Source organism: Martes martes, assembly GCF_963455335.1.
Source record: "Martes martes genome assembly, chromosome: 6".
NCBI lineage: Eukaryota > Metazoa > Chordata > Mammalia > Carnivora > Mustelidae > Martes > Martes martes.
This window is the reverse complement of record NC_137893.1, coordinates 30,391,469-30,409,047: the sequence shown is the minus strand read 5'-3', so window position 1 is coordinate 30,409,047 and position 17,579 is coordinate 30,391,469. Positions and strand designations below refer to the sequence as shown.

At 33.2% G+C, this 17,579-nt stretch overlaps 1 protein-coding gene across 1 annotated transcript in view; it reads right to left on the bottom strand.

Moving 5' to 3' along the window:
* Nucleotides 1-17,579, bottom strand: part of ASCC3 (activating signal cointegrator 1 complex subunit 3) — a 341,793-nt gene that overhangs the window by 306,919 nt on the left and 17,295 nt on the right. Inside the window, exons 3-5 of the mRNA XM_080806019.1 lie at nucleotides 16,829-16,959; nucleotides 14,637-14,787; nucleotides 3-562 (exon numbers count right to left, since the gene is read on the bottom strand). Of these exons, the coding sequence (XP_080662145.1) occupies nucleotides 3-562; nucleotides 14,637-14,787; nucleotides 16,829-16,918 (801 nt within the window). The 5' untranslated portion in view covers nucleotides 16,919-16,959. The remainder of the gene's footprint in view (nucleotides 1-2; nucleotides 563-14,636; nucleotides 14,788-16,828; nucleotides 16,960-17,579) is intronic.

Below are 17,579 nucleotides of genomic sequence, written 5' to 3'. Positions count from 1 at the left end.
ACCTCATTCTGAAGTTCATCACCACTTTTAACGGAAGCAAGCATATCATATAAAGTACAGCAAAGATCTTCTATTCTTGTTGCTTCAGCCATCTCATTTAGAGTTGCATTTAAGTACTTCTCAACTTCACACCACAAAAAGGAGTCGTTTGTTTTTTCCACAGGCTTAAGCTCTGGGGTAGAATGCTCCCGAAAATGTTCATTCAGAAACTTCTTATAATCAAGGCTTATAGTTTTCTGGGGTTCACCATTTACTGGCAGTTCATCAAAGTGGTCCAAATCATGCATGTCAAATGAAAATGCTAAATTTTTACCAAATAAAACTCTATCATCATCTTCTTCTTCTGTCATCTGGATAAGAGCAGTGAGATTGTCTTGATGAAAACGAGAAGTAATTCGATTAGTAGCATTACAAGCTGCAGTGGCAGATGACGATGGAAAGGGACCAAACATCTGTTTGATAGCCTTTGTCTCCTTGTGACCAACACAGTCCTTCAAGTGAAATGTCTTGAAGAGAAATGCAGCTGCACTTTCAATTGCTTCTTTCCCATTACCTATTCCAACTATTCAAAAATGAAAAAAACAGTATTAGCCCAAGTGAATCACTGTTCAAGTTACCTCTTCAAAAAAAACTACTACAAATATACTTCTGGGTAATTCCAGCAGTGAAAATATACTGATAAAGACAACCAATTTAGGAACAGAAAAAAATCCCTTTAAGTCTACTCCCAAATTCCCAAAGAACCATATTAGGTCAATAAATCATTATCAGTAATCATTCTCTATATAGAAAGGAGAAACTACCTAGTAACAACTCTTTACCTATTTCTAAAAACAGTTTGAGCTGTTAGCTAAAACTTACTTAAAAGTGATTTTTAAAAGCTAATTTAATACGCTAATCAAATAAACAAAAATAAAGTGTAAAAAATATATCTGAATTACAGACTTGGAGCTAGAAGAAAAACTCAGGAGATCTCTAACTTCCTTTCCAATTTGTACTGTGAATCTGAAATGGCAAGAAATAGATTTATACAGTTTTTACTCAAAAAAATTTAATACCATCAAGGATGGACATAAACAGAATCTTGTCAAAGAAACTTAGTTACATTATAAAACATTTAAAAGAATCTGCAGTTTAAAAGATGTAAATTTCTTACTAAAGTAAGAGGAGGAACTAAATTTCTCATTGCTGATTTTCTCAAATAAAAGAAAGAAACTGTATTTGTGTCATAGAATTCAAAGAATGGCCTTAGAACAACAACAACAACAACAAAAAAAGAATTTTAATTTTCAGAAGGCCCCAAAGGCAATGTGACTAACTTTAAAGTTAGTAATACAACTAATGCTAGCTACTATCATCCTGAAACCATGGCTGCAATCATAGAACTGATCACACGTCTTGAGTGGCTTAGAACAGCCTAATATTCAATCCAAACTCCTATACTTTGTTTTCATGTCACCCTAGGAGCTACCCCATCCTTTTATTCCAGCCTTACTGACCATTATCCATTTTTAACTCTAGCCAACAAGGATTTCTTAAATCTAAAAACTAGGTCCCGTCCACGCTATGCCTATTTCTATGCAACCTTCCCTAAAGTCTCTGATTGTCCAAATTTTACCCATGTTTCAGAAGCTAGCTTAATTGCCTCTTTCAGGTTGAGTATAATATTGTGTACAGTGTTGTACTCCCTCACTGTTCCTAGCTCAAAATAGGTGCCTCAATAGAAATATGTTGAATTAGCCTAAACCCAGGCCTCAATGACACCAGACTAGCAGTTTTACACTATATGACACTGCCTCTATAATTTTTTATCTGATGTTTACATATGTGTATAGGAGACTAACAATTTATATGAGTGAAAATAATTTTACAATGACTCTTATTTCTAATTTCCTCAAGTATAAAGTCTACTTGCATGATTATAAAGAATTTATAAAGCAGTATGGGACATATATTCTTTTATTATTTAGGAAAATACATGACAAAAAACTTCTATAAATTAAGTAACCCTTTAACTGAATAACATTTATGTACACTTTACTTAGTTTATATATAACACTTAGAGAATTTGGTTTTCAATAATTTAGGAATTGTGATCATTTTACAAGTAATTTAATAAGGTTGGGACTACTGAGGTCTTTAAAAAAATGGAACTTACATTTTCAAACTCACTTTATATCTAACATTGTAAACATATATTCTTTTGTAAAGATATTTTACACCTTTGGATTTTTCTTAAACAGTTTACTAAGAACTTTTCAATCAACCTATCTAAATTTTTCCTAACAAAATTATCTTTATCTTACAGATGCTAAAATGGAGAATCAGAGACAAATAACTTGGAAGACATCAAACAGCTAGTTATCAAATGAGATTCAAAGCAGATTTCTAACTCCTAAACAAAGTGCTTCTACTAAACCACACTGATCTCCTATAAATTCCCAGAAAGTAGATTTATCTCAAAGTCTCATGTACTAAATAAATAATAAATCACTTTAGGAAATAAAGTACTAATTGTGAGAACAGTCTTAATTTCTTACTGAAAGTGAAATTAACTTAAGTACCATTATTACATCACTGGTAAGTAGGTTATAGCCATACACTGCATTCACTAATATAATGCAATGGAACCAAACATCTTGCCAGAAAATCATCTCTGTAGTAGTGGAAAAGAAGTTATGAGTCTACCTTTGAAGAAAAATAACTACAGACTCTTGGAAACATACACAAAGATCAAAAACATTTTTTCAGTGTTTCAAATTTTTAAATGAGTATCGACATATCTATTTGCAACCCCCCCCCAAAAACAAACAAAAAAACCCAGAAAACAAAAAGCGAAGTCTTTAAAAAATTATTTAAACTAAGTTAGATAATGGTGCTCATCAATGTTAATACCCTTTCCTAATTATTAACCCTACCCTCGCCTAATTATTAACTCTGTTCAACCTACTCCACATATTTTTGAATAGGACACATGTTCACATCACAGAGTGGTTTCTTAAAGGTGAATCAGCACCACACTGTTCAGGTGTCTGGAAGTTCATTTTTGAGAAAAATTAACAAACATCATTTATGGCCACTGTTGGCTTTCCAACAGACTACAGCATTCTGAAAACGATAAAGTTCTCTGGGGCGCTAAAACACGCCATGCTGGCTTTTTGCCACGCTGCCTTCCGGCAACCGCACACGCGTGTCTTCCGCGCCCGGAGCCGAGACACGCGTTCCAGCGTGCGCGGTCCGCACGTGATGACGTAGTCAGCACAGGACACTAGCTGTTAGTCGACCATCCCGATGAGAATGCACCTCAGGATTGGAGCAGAGAATCCTGGCCTCACGCAGGGCGGCAGCAAAGGAGCCACCTCGTTTACTAATATTTGCCCACCCATGAAGGTAGCACGCAGATCTTACGGTGACTAAACCATATTAAAGGTATTTGTAAAACACGGAGAGAACATCTGAAGAGATTGAATGTAATTGATGTCTGACCTGTCAAAGATCTGGCAGGCCCCACCTTCCCTCAGCAGCAATGGCAGCGGAAATGAAACCTCCAGAAAACCTAGGCGCTGGTCCATGGACTAGCTGAGCCTGAGCATAAATAATGAGCCACAGCGAGAGGAGGCGGAGACCTCAGAAAACGCGTGTGGTGTGCTTCTAGAGTGGAAATTTGTAATAAGTAGTCCTTTTCTTACCCTGTACCCAAAATTAAATTTGTGAGATTAACTGTGAGGATGTTATTCACAAATAACCTCTTTATTTTTATGTACAATGTAATACTGGTTTATATTTTATGTACAATGTAAAACTGATTAACTTTCAAATGATTATTTCGCAGGCTAAAGCTCTTCAGCCACTTAACATTTGCTCCCAATTTTCAAGCCTTTTCTGTTTCACACGACTGCCTGTGCTAATCTTTCTGGACGGATTTTAAGAAGCTTAGTTTTGTCCTCAAGATAAAAAAAAAAAAAAAATCAGTAAAAAATAAGATATACACTAAGTAATCAATTGTCAAAGCTTGAATGAAACTTAAGATCTCCAAACCTATAAGAAAGCTAGTCTAGATACCTAACCACTTGAATATCCTATTTTCTATCCATAAAACACTAAACAAGGTGGACTGTAAATCAGAAAACTGGCTTTTACCACTTGGCACTTCAACTGCAACATATTTATAAAGACATACGCTTAGAAGGTCACTAGACTATTCTATATTAATAATAAATACTTGCCCTGCCTACTTCCCAGTTACATTGAAAGAAAAAATGAGATGCGAAGTGTACAGTAATCTATATAATTGGTAACTGATCACTGTAACATAAAACATTTTTAAAATCAGAGCAGTGATGATATAATCTTAAATCATTCTTGACACAAAAATTTACTTCTATATTTCCTTTGATAGCAAAATGCTAAAGAATTAAAGGGTTGTAAACTGTAACTTTTAACGAATAACCTATACTTTATAGTTGGGAGATTCTTAAAAATGAATAAAAAATTTTAATTGAAAATTGAATTAAAAAATCCATCAACTGCTTGCAATCTTAACTATTAATATTCAATTTACAAGTTGTCAACAAATTATGTCTTTAATGTTCAGCAGAAAATATTACATAAGATCTTTTATATTTATATTTTAATACTGAAATGTTCAAAGCAGTCAAATTTACTTTTTCATGTTTTGCGAAACTTTTAAGTGTTCATTTTACCAAACACTTGATCTGCATCTGCAAATACTGTATTATAACCCTGCATCAGTGTCAACTGAAGTTTACCGCATTTGATAAAAGTATTATTATGCTATATGTGCAGACATTAGCTAAATGATTTAACTGATAATTACAATATTTTTACAAATATGTAAAATACTTGTGCAATAAATTTTCCCAGGCAGCATTAGATATTAAAAAAATAATAATAATAAGGATTCTGCTTAAATATACACTATTCTGTTCCCCAGTCATTTCTTTCCCTTTACATATTTCCCTCCAGTATCATTGGTGTGCTTTTTAATAAAATAGTACCTAAAATTTTCTAAAGTGAATTGTCAAGTATCTTCCTTATGTTACAGAGAAACTCAGATATACTGAGATTAAATGACATACTAAGACTACAAGAGCCAGGATTAGGCGTTTTCTTTTTACATTATACCATCTTTCAATAATCACCAAATTGTCAAACAAATTTATGTAACAGAGATCAGCATCTACCATATGACTTTGTTGGGGGATGAACTTAACAATTTATATCATCGAAACTTAAAATTGCCTAGTTATGCAATTTAGTATAATGACCTGCATTTATTTCAGAGTGTAACTCTGCATCAAAGCACCTTCAGCAAAACCTCACATTAAGTAGGCATAGTATTCAAGAAATGTTCAATATAGTAACTTAAAGCAGTTGCTTACACATTTAAATTATTCCTGCACTTACACAGAAATTATTGCCTTCAGGGTGAGCAAATTATTAAAGGAAAGCAAACAGAGAAACATACTTAGTAGAGAAAAAGTGCAGTACAAGAGATTAAAAATAGTCCAAAGCACTTCCCCATGTTTTAGTCAGCCATTCAATTTTATGTATATTCACTACAAAATGTGAATACTCATCTTACAGTATAGACTTCAAGTCAGCATCTAGCCACTATATTGCCATTTCTAGTACTATTAAATCCTTCATCAAATTATAACTTGACTTCCCAAGCAACGGAACAGCTAACATAAAAATGTCAATTTTATATAAGAGCTTCCTATGTAAAACCATCATTTTGAGCATCACTAAAGAAACTGTACCTTTGAACAAATAACAAAGCTTACTGAGATTGACCTAGCATTTTAAACTTATTGTCCAAAGAAACACCTTAAAGTGTATATATATAAAGTATATACTTCAGTTCTGTACCCACTTATCAGATGTTTAGTAATGTTATACTTGGTAATACTATAAGGACAATCAACTGCAACCTTACAAATGCCTCTGCTAAGAAATGCAGTGCAAACTGCTTAGGAAATTATAATCATTTGTAATGAAGAATAATATAATGATAAACTAAAACTTCATAAACTGTGATGATTGGATCCTATTTCCAACTATTGCATTGCTATAATGTCCATTCAATTTACTGTTTTGCCATATCCTCAAGTAATCTAAACTGCCTGTTTATACAGCTGATACATCTTCAGTCATGTATGATTTCATTAAGTTATTCAGCTTTTACTTTGTAATTTCTCCCTGAAACCTCCATGAAACAGACATAAATTTAACAACTTTGATCCTAACTATTTAAAACAAAATCTAAATCTCTCCCAGTGTTCTTCTTGATGAATTCCTTCCAGACTCACCAAGCACAGTTCCTGACCTTATGCACAGTTCATTCACATCACTGAAGCACATACATTTATCGTAACAACTACACAGAACTATTTGTTTACCAAGGCTATTGGTAAACAAATAGTTTATAATAAAATTGTTTATAGTTTATAATAAAATCATTCACTGACAGCCATTTACTAGGCTTTACTCTACACACTTTTGGTACTGCTTCACACCACAACTATACAAAATAAGAATTATCATCACTGTTATAGATGAGGAAACAGGATTAGTGATATTAATTAGCTACTCACTAGTAATTGACAGAATTGTATTTGTACCACATCTATTAACTGATAACTTTAAATCATCCTAAACTATAAGAAAGTAATTTTATGAAAACAAAACAGAAACATATATGGAATAAAAAATACAGTTGTGAATATTCCAAACAAAGTATCAACTTAATGGATCCATCCATGTATCTAAAAGTAAACTATAGGAAAGTAGAGTTTATTCAAAAATGAAAAGGTGGTTTGATTATCAGAAAATCTAGTGACATAATCTATTCTCAAAAAATTAAAGAAGAAACATCTTGCATAAATATGATGGCTAGAAGTGGAGCAAATGGTGAACAAAAGGCAACAAACAGAAGAAAAAGCCAAGCCATTACAGCCTTGGGTCCTAACATTACCAAGTTACTGAATCCTACAGAGGGAGTTTGTAAGATGAAACATATAAACCCATTTGGTCTTTGTTACCATAGCAGGCTTGATATTTGAGCTGAATACATTCCTAAAGCTTATTTATGCATGTATGAATATATGTAATAAAAATAAGCACGAGAATAATACAAATTTATTTATTATACTTATGATATTGAGTACCAGAGGCTGAGCAGGGTCCATAAGGAGTTCTGACCATATCATTAAGATTTTTTTTCTTAGGGGCACCTGGGTGGCTCAGTTGGTTAAGCAACTGCCTTCAGCTTAGGTCATGATCCCAGGGTACTGGGATCAAGCCCCACACTGGGCTCCCTATTCAGTGGGGAATCTCCCTCCTCTTTTCCCTCTGTCCCTCCCTGCCCACCTCCCGCTCATGTTCTCTCTCTCTCTTTCAAATAAAATCTTAAAAAAAAAGATTTTATTACTTAAAAAATAAATACTGAAGGAAAGATAGTTAGCCGAGTGTTAAGCTGACCTGTGAATACACAGGCATTTATTATGTTTTTATCAGTCTGAAATATTTTAAGAAAAATAATAATATGAAAAGCCATAATTTTTACTTTTTATTGAATAAAACAAGAACATATACAGTACACATACAGCTCAAAGAATTATCACAAAATGAGTGCACCTACTTAATCTGGATAGCTACTTCTAGATAGAAAGTATTATCAGCTCCTCAGAAACTGCCAAATTTACTCCATCATTACCTGCTTCCTCAAAAATAGCCAATATCCTGACTTCTGAATCAGAGATCAGTCATGCCTAGTTTTCAATTTCATAAAAACAGAATCATTATCCTATCTGTTCTTTTGTGTTTGGCTGCTTTCATTCAACATTATAAGATCCATTTACAATGTCACATGTAGTTATAGTTCATTATTATAAGGTAGTCTACATATAATATTTTTCTATGCCATTATTTAACAGTGACTTGGACTGTTTCCATTTTAAGACTATTACAAATCATGCACTGGTCTTTTGCATACATGTGCCGGCATTTTTATTGGAAATTTATGTACATTACTGGATAATATATACCAAGACTTAAAATAACACTGTCCAACCACAGCAGATACCATCAAACAGTTATTCAAAGCAGTCATACCAATTTAAAACACAATGAGTAGTGGATGAGAATTGTTATTTCACATTCTTGAGCCTGACCAACAACCGGTATATCATTTTTTAAAATTTTAATCATTCTGATGTGCATGTAGTGCCATCTCTTTGATTACTAAAAAGGTTGGACACCTTTTCATGTTTACTGGACATTCAACTGTCTTCTGCAAAGTGCTTATTCAAGGCTCTTGCTCCTTTTTATATAGGATTACTTTTTCTTATTAATTTGTAGGAGTTCATATTTAATATAGATACAAACTCTATTTTGGGTTATATATGAAGCTATATTCTCCTATTCTGTGACTTGTATTTTTAGTCTCAAAGAATAAAAAGTATCAGTTTTCATGTAGTCCAATTTACCGTCATTTCCTTTATGAATGCTATTTACTATTTAATAATTTTTCATATATGAAGATCATGAAGATATTCTTCTTATCTTTTAAAGGATTTATTATCTCAAGCTTCACGATTCATTTTATAGGCTGCTTAGAATTATTTGTATAGGTTTAATTTTTTCATATGCATATACAGCTGACCCAGCATCATGTACTGAAAAAACAGCCATGTTTCACTACTTGATGACCTTCATGGTAAAGAAAGAGCTCTAATATTCGTAGGTCAGTTTCTGGACTCTATGCCATCCCACTCATCTATTTGTCTATCCTTAGACCAACATCTCACTTATAATTTACTAATCTTTATAACAAGTCTTAATATCCAGTAGAATCAATGTTCCCTCTTAATTTTTCAAGGTTGACTTGGCTGCTCTTTGCCTTTGAGTTTCCATATAATTTTCAGATTATCTTGTCAATTTCCACACACAAATGCACACCCTCAAACACAAACCCACTGATAGTCTGATTGGGATTGCATGAATCTCTCGATCAATAAGGGTAAAAATGGTATCTTAAAATAATGAGTCTTCTAATCCTTTGTACATTATTGCATTTATTTAGGTCTTCTTTAATTTCTCAAATGTTTCAGTTTTCAATGAGGAAATCTCTTCTCACCTTTTGTTAAATTTACTTCTAGATATTTGATGATTTTTAATGCCTTTGTAAATAGCATTTTAAATTTGGTGCTGGTAAGCAGAAATAAAATTGATTTTTATATTGACCTTGCTAAATTCATATTCTAAAGATAGTTATGTGAAAAATGGGAGTTTCAACGAATCTTTATACTCTTTCTTGCCTTTTCAGCAAGACCTTCAGTACAGTGAGAAAAAGATGTGATGAAGGGCACTGTCTAATTTCCTACCTCAGGGGAAAAGCTTTTTCAACACTGCATCATAACATATGATATTTGATCCAGGCTTTTTTAATATACTATTTGTCAAATTAAGAAAGTTCTATTCTTAGTTGGCTAAGAATTTTTATCATAATTGATTTTAGATATTAAAAAAAATGCTTTTTCTTCATCTACTAATCATGTGATTTCAAACCTTCATGAATCACCTTATTTTTCCCTACTTATTAATCCAGTAACATTTTGTGCATTCATGTGGATTTGTGTTCCCTCTCACACACACATTTTATATGATTTTTTATTGATCCATTTGACAGTATATTGCAGTCTCCATGACACTTCACTATAAACACTGCAGTATGCATCTCCTGAGATTCAGGATATACTTACACAGCCACTAAACCACTGACTCACTTGAGATCTAATATTACTTCATGATATCCAGAGTATATATTTAAATGTCTACCATAATGGTCCCCCCAATTTTTTAATTATTTTTTTCCAATTCAGGATTCAATCAAGGATAGTACATTGAATTATTATATGCCTGTAACCTTCTTTAATCTACAAATAATGACCTCATGCCTCTTTAAATGACATTATATGACATTCTCCAGTAAAGCCATCAAGGCATACAAATTTCTTCGTGTGAAGGTTTTTAATTACAGATTCAGTTTCTTTAAGTCAAGTATTCAGATTTTCTATTTCCACTTTTGGCCATTTTAGTCATTTTTGTAATCTTAGTCCTTTGAATCTGTCAAAAGCTTTTCTCTTCTTCTCATTCTCCTCCTCTTCTTTCAGCTTCCTCTTCTGGAATGAACAGTCACCTCTAGGAAAAGTGGTCCAAAAGCCAGGATCACATTTTCTGGGTTTATGTCTGCTTCCAGATCTCAGCCCCATAATTCTTCAACACTTTGGTAGACTCCGATGCAGTTAAACAAATTTTATATTTTACAGTTTTTCTAGTTATTCTCAGCAGAGAGTTGTTCCAAATTAACCTGTCTGCCAATTTATGGGAAATGGAACTCCAAACATTTCTGGAATCTGCAATTTTCAAGATAGCTACTTTCCACAAATACTCCTGCAAAATTTCTTGCCACTTCCAATACACAACAGGTCTTTATTATGTTAAATGTGTAGCCTGTCTTCCATAGACAGAATTTCCAGATCCCAATATCTTTTTAAGCCTTTTCCATAAACTGATTTCTACCCTCAGTTTTAATTCCTCACTTTTTGTAGTAAAACCTTATTTTCTTTACAACTCATAAAATGTAATGGATTACCAAATTCCTTAAGCCACATTTTTGCAAGTCACTTTTGTCCAACCTACATTTTGACTCATACTTTTCTTAAAGGCAAAGTTATTAAAGGTAAAATGCATAAGAACGTTGAAACCCAAATAAAGCAGGAGTTATAAATCAGAGAAGTCAAAACAAACAGGTCTGTGCATGGTGAAATAATATGAATAAAATCATGAGATCATTCTGTTCTGGCTCTGGGAAAGATTCAGTTACAGAGTGGAGTAGGGAACTTCAGGGTCCTTCTACTGACCTTTCCTCCATTCTTGACCCCCACTCTAGTTTTTCTATCTACACTGTGGAGGTCTTATCAGCTTCCAAAATGAGTATTAAGTAACAGATACACATGCCTAATACATGATGCATTTTTTGATTGCCATTCTTAATCTTGCCCTCTTTATTTTCAAAGATGTTTCTACTTAGAGCACATAAAACATACTGACAAAGTTTCATTTCCAACAGAATATAGGTTAATATGATTATGCATATCTTTTAAAATCCATGGAGGACATAGCTATGTCTACAATGAGTATTTAAATAAACTAAGATTAAGGGCCAAGAATACTACTTTCAAATAATTTATAATGTTTCCTGCCTAAAGCTAAGTTTTACTATTAAAATAATCGTGAGGGGAGAATAAAATTGTAAAAAGGTACAGGAATAAAATACTTTAAAATAACAACAACAAAAAGCTGTTAGCATCAGAATAAAGATCACAGAGTACTTTTAGTTTAGTTCTCAAAAGTTTACTTAATTATTGAACATCTACTATATCCATTGCACCATATTAGGTATTAGTATTCCATACTACAATAAAGTATGGAATAAATGATAGTCTAATGGAATGCCATCTACTAAGATTAGAGTAACAGATGACATGAATGAAGTCTAAGCCACTTCTTCAGGGATGAAAAGCATTTCACCAGGTGAACACAATGGGGAAAATTATTTTAACATAGAAAAAGACAGAAAAAAACAGTAAGCACTGTTAAAGAAATTAAGTTAGTAAACATTGTATATGAGTAGTAGTAAAGAATACATATGACAGAATGGCAAAGAAATGAAAAGGTAAATTGTTTCAATTCATAAAGAAGCTTTTCTTATGTCCATTCTAAGGAATTTGGTCTAAAGAGTAATATGGGAATAAAAAATGAGTTTTGGTTTTTACAAAGATCAGTCTAGTAACAGTGAAGAAGTTAAGTAGGAAAGGAAGGCTGAGGCAATAGGCTACTACAGTAATCAGAGAGGACATGTTAAAAGTTTAAATTAAAGCAATGGTAAATAAGACAGAAAGAGTGAATTTAAGAATAAGGGAAAAGTAGACTTGATGGAACATGACATCTGACTACAAATAAAGAAAAGAATCTAGTATTTCTATCATGTTTCTATTTCAGAATTTGGGTCTAGCCTATCTTCACCATGAATCAATCATGGGATTCAGTTAACCTTTATGGGTTCTGTTAATTTACATAGTAAGTAAAAGGAATGGACCAATGTTCTCTGATGTCCCTTACCAGCTTAAAATACCCATTATAATGACTGGTCAATATACATGGTCTTAAATAAGTACCTTCTATTAGTATATTCAATTGAAATATAAGTGATTGTTCTTCTTTTTTTATTCTTTTGCTCTACCTCTTTAATACAATTTAACCAAATTAGCTGTGTGAAAGAGGAATATAAGAAATCATAAAAACATTTTTCCCATGTGACTAACTTTTTCAAAGCTGCTTATTTTAATTATACTTCCATTATCAGCATTGCTGTCATTCAGAAAGCATGGCTGACTACTAGGCAACTATTAGTATCAATAAAGTTAATAATCACTCAACTTAAAACAGGATTAAAAAGTAGATACGATAGAACATTTGCCTAAATCCAACCCTAAGGTTTCTCTGTCGTGAAAATATTCTTTTGAGATATTACATCTCAAAATAATCAATCCTTGAAAACATCAATGGATAGATTAGTCCCTGAGTATGAATTAGATGTTTTGCCAAGAGGCAAAACTCCTAGGATTACATTTGATGACTGATATTTAAAGCAATGATTTCTGACTTGTCAGAGATACTCAGGGAAGAAGTCCAAAGGGTACCTTATTTCTTAAAAATCTTAATTTCCACATAATTTAAATAAAGAAATAATTTAGTCATGGCACTGAATAAACTCAACATTTTAATACTTTTTTGCTAAGTATTTGGAGTTATTTTTAAAACTGAACTAAAGAAGAGGAAAGACACCTTCTACAGTTTTTGAAAAAGTATTTTAGTCAGATCACAACCACCCCCGCAATGGCCCCAACATCTTAGAAATGAAAACAGTGAAGTCCAGAAAGGTTAAGATCCTAGTCAAGTTGCTGTTGGTAAACTGGAGACTGCATTTGCACTACAATTTTCCAATGAATCTAACTACTTCTATATTTTTTAAATATTATGCCAAATGCTATTACAAATCTCATCAAAGTGCACTTCATTTCCCGTAGACTTAAACAACAAAAAAAATCATTTACTTAATAAAGCACTTGAAGTTCAGAAGATAATGTATACGTGACATTCACCTTGTACTTTCACAACTTAAAACAATGAGGACATCAAATTTAAATATTATACTATATTATAAACCAATGATAAATAATATATCAAAGTCAAAATATTTGAAGAATAAATATAAGATTTGATGATCATAAATAAATCAAGTATATGAGATATAATAGGAAAACCCTCCCCAAAGTTGGTGTAAGGAAGAACACTGCCAACCAGCATATGACAAAGAATCTAAATTTTCCCTCTACCAAGAAATCAGCTGAGAAAACTTTTTCATTTATTTATCAAGTGAATCCTAAGGCTCGAAACATGCCAAACACTATTCTAAGCACCCAGCTTGAAGCACTGAACAAGAAAAATAAGATCCTATCCTCATGAAAATTACATCCTAGCAGCAAAACACAGGCAATAAACAAACAAGGAAAATATCAGATAATGATACACGTTAAGGAGAAAAATGCTACTGAGGTTATAAGATAAAAGCATGACTGGGTAACAACTTGAGACTGGATGGTCAGTCAGGGCCTCATTAAGGAAATAAATTTTTGGCAGGGTTCAAAACAACAAGAAAGGATCTACCCATTCTAAGAGTAGGACAGAAGGACATTCTCAACAGAGGGAATAACATGTATAAAGACCTGCACTAACTGGGATTGAGGATGTGAGAAAAGGCCAGTGTCTCATGAAGCACAATTGGTGAGGACAAGGATGACTTGAGGTCAGAAGAAACGTGGAGGCCAGATCTCACAGGACCTGAATATCAGCATGAAGTTTTTGGGTACAAACTTGAATCTGGAAAATTTAGAACTACAGTAGTGTTAACTATGCTTTTTTAGTTATCAGAGTCTAGAAAGAGGATGAATCTCAATGAACAAACTCAGATGTTTTATCAAAGAACCATTTGTTTTATTTTGTTTTTGTTTTTAACTTTGGGAAAGTAAATTATATTAATATGTGGTATCACAAACTCTAATTATAATTTCTTTCAAATATCATCAATTGATCAGAATATTAGTGTGCAAAAGGAACTGAAGCAAAATTTAGCTTCAGTCCTGCCCCTCACTATGGCCTGGCAGGCCTCTATAAGAAATTGATCCCCATGGCTTTTAAGGTTCCTTCAAGCTACATTAAAATTACTCTCTCCTTATTTCAACCACAATAGTGGTTTGCAAACTCTAAATTCTTATGAATCCCTCACGGTTAATTGTATAATAAGTACTAATTTAATTCTGCTTCATGACTCTATCCTGAGCCCCTAGATAGATAAGACTATCTTTTATAGTTATAAATGCTTGTCTGGAAACTTGAGCCTTTCCCTATATAGCATACAGTTTAAAAGGAATCTATTTTCGAACCCTAGTGAACAAAATAAAACAGAACAAAACAAAACAAAACTATACCTATCTGTTTTGCAGCCTGCAATATATCATTTAAGTCTTCATTTACACTTTGCATTTCACTCTTCTCCAGGTTTTCATTCAAAAATTTTACTATCTTCTTCCACATCACATCCAAATCTACAATTTGTTCATGAAGTTTAGACCGCTTCACCTGAAACAGCATAATACAGTGACACTGGTTAATGGTCTCCTCAAAGCCATCACTTACCACATATATTTTGCATTATATTATACAACGTGGCACCACCCACAAGAATTCAAAATTGCTTTTTAACTAAGCTCCCAGAAGGAGCTTTGTTGAAGTGTGATTTTTAAAAATCTTGTCTGTTTAAAAAAACTTTATTTTTTATAGTTTTGATCACAATGAATTTTCATTATGCAATTATTTTCATACAGCAAAGGAAAAAGGAACAAAGGAAAAAGTCCAACATCCAGGGGTGCTTACTATTCTCTCATTTATATTATTGGCTATAACTCAAGATAAAAAGTTACATTAAGGGGCACCTGAGTGGCTCAGTGCATTAAGCCTCTGCCTTCGGCTCAGGTCATGATCCCAGGGTCTTGGGATGGAGCCCCGCATCGGGCTCTCTGCTCAGCAGGAAGCCTGCTCCCCCCACCCCAATCTCTCTCTCTGTCAGCCTCTCTGCCTAGTTGTGATCTCTGTCTGTCAAATAAATAAAATTTTAAAAAATTTTAAAAAAAGTTACATTAAAATGAGGCTCATTAGAGGGTGCCTGGATGGGTCAGTCAGCTGAGCATCCACCTCTTGGTTTCAGCTCAGGTCACGGTTTCAAGGTTGTGAGATTGAGCCCACACTGGGCTCCATGCTGGGCTCTGCACTTGGCATAGAGCCTGCTTAAGTTTTTTTTTTTGTTTTTTTTTTTAAGATGTATTTATTTATTTGAGAGAGGGAGAGAGCATGAGCGGGAGGAGCAGAAGGAGAGGGACAATCTCAAGAAGACTCTCTGCTAGGTGTGGAGCCCAACGTGGCACTCAATCCCAGGACCCTGAGATCACAACCTGAGCAGAAACCAAGAGATGGATGCTTAACAGACTGCACCACTCAGGTACCACTGTTTAAGTCTTTTTCTTCCTCTCCTTCTGCCCTACCCCCATCCCCTCCTCCCTCTTTCTTTAAAAAAAAAAAAAAAAGGCAGATAGAAAATAACAAAATAACGCTCATTAGATCTGCCATTTTCTTTCCTTAGGAAAAAAAGAAATGTCTAAAAGTCTGTAAGAATAAATGAAATGACATGGTATATATTTTCAAATTTTAAAATCTCCCGTTGTATTTCTAATATAAAGTAACTTTTAAAAGAGGCTTTGGTTAGATGAGAGAAAACAATTCAAGTTTAAGAGAGTAATATAAATTAACTATATAGACTATACCTTTATTTTTATTGCCATGAAAATGCAAACCAGCTCCCATTACAAAGAACGTGAACTGTTTTCTGCAGCAAAACTGTATCACTGTTAGAAGAAAAATCTATCTAAAGACTGCAAACAAATCTCTTCCTACTATCAATCTTCAAATGAAGGCATTAATTCTAAAAACGGCCAGATTAAGGACTATGAACAATAAAATTCCAACCTATTAGAAAACAACATTAATATTCTACAACAGAGTCAAATAAAGAGTCATCAAAGTAACTTTTTTTTTTTAAACAACACAGGGTCAGTTCCTTCATATATATATTATAGCTCACATGTTCATATATACAGTTAATACACCTTCAGGCCTATAAATTCCACAAGTCATTATAAGGATCAGATAGAAGTCAATTATGAGACAAGCCACTGACTTTAAGACATTAATATTCATATTTGCCATGTTATGATAAAGACATTATTTCTGTCCATTTGCTAAAAGTTCTACCAGAGACCCATAAACTTATTCAGATGTTCCAGAGTTAAATTATTGGATTAAATTACAAAATTAACTGTGGCAGATATCTTAGCAACAAAAGTTAACAAATAATTTACTATCATAGTTCTGATTATTCTCTTTGACAATACAGTCATAAGTGCTTAAGATAAGTATGCTCATAGGAAACATCATTACCCATTCCCCTTCTTGATATCACACCAAACAAAATAAAACTTACCATTTTAAGTACAAAGACCTGAGAAAAAGAGTGTCAATTATCTGCTCATATTGTACATTTATAATGTTTTTCATCTAAAAAGTTTACCTTTAAGTCAGCCACTTCTTCATTATAATTATCTTGCTTGGTGACATTTGAAAAGGAGCGCAAAGCTCCTGTGAGACGTGGTAAAGCCATCTATTATTCAATCAGTGATCCATACAAGGAGAAACCTGAAACTGAAACAAAACAAAATGGTATTTATCTGTTGGGAGGAAGATGGAGAAGTAATCAAACTCAACAAATTAACCTGTACAAGAGAAAAGAAAAACCTATTAGTTAAAACGCAATGCTGAAAAGTTCTCCTGAAACATTTTTAACCCATGAAGTTTTTTTAATAACTACACTGGGTATGGCTAAAGGAAAAAGAAACACAAAAATACCTGTTTGTGGGTACTACCACAATATCCCTTCAAAATGAGTTTTACAGATTCCCAAGGACTCCAATACTATACGACTAATGCCAGTCACACTGAAAGATATGAAAGCACTTTCCCATCTTTTCTTCAATTTTGTTTTATGCTCACTGATTTCATCTCACATTATCCCTGGCTTTCAGAGTCTCACTGGCTTTTTCTCTTCTTGAAGTATCAAGCATGTTTCTATCTAAATGCATTTGCATTAAAGGTTCCCTCTGTTTGAAATTTTCTTCTGATGTTCATTTAACAGACTCCTTGACACAAGACACCTTCTGAGATGGGATTTTCTTGACTACTCAATCTAAGAAAGAACAGCTACCCACTTCCTATCTCTCAAAGCACAGAATTTCAATTCTCCTTATACTAATTAATATGACATT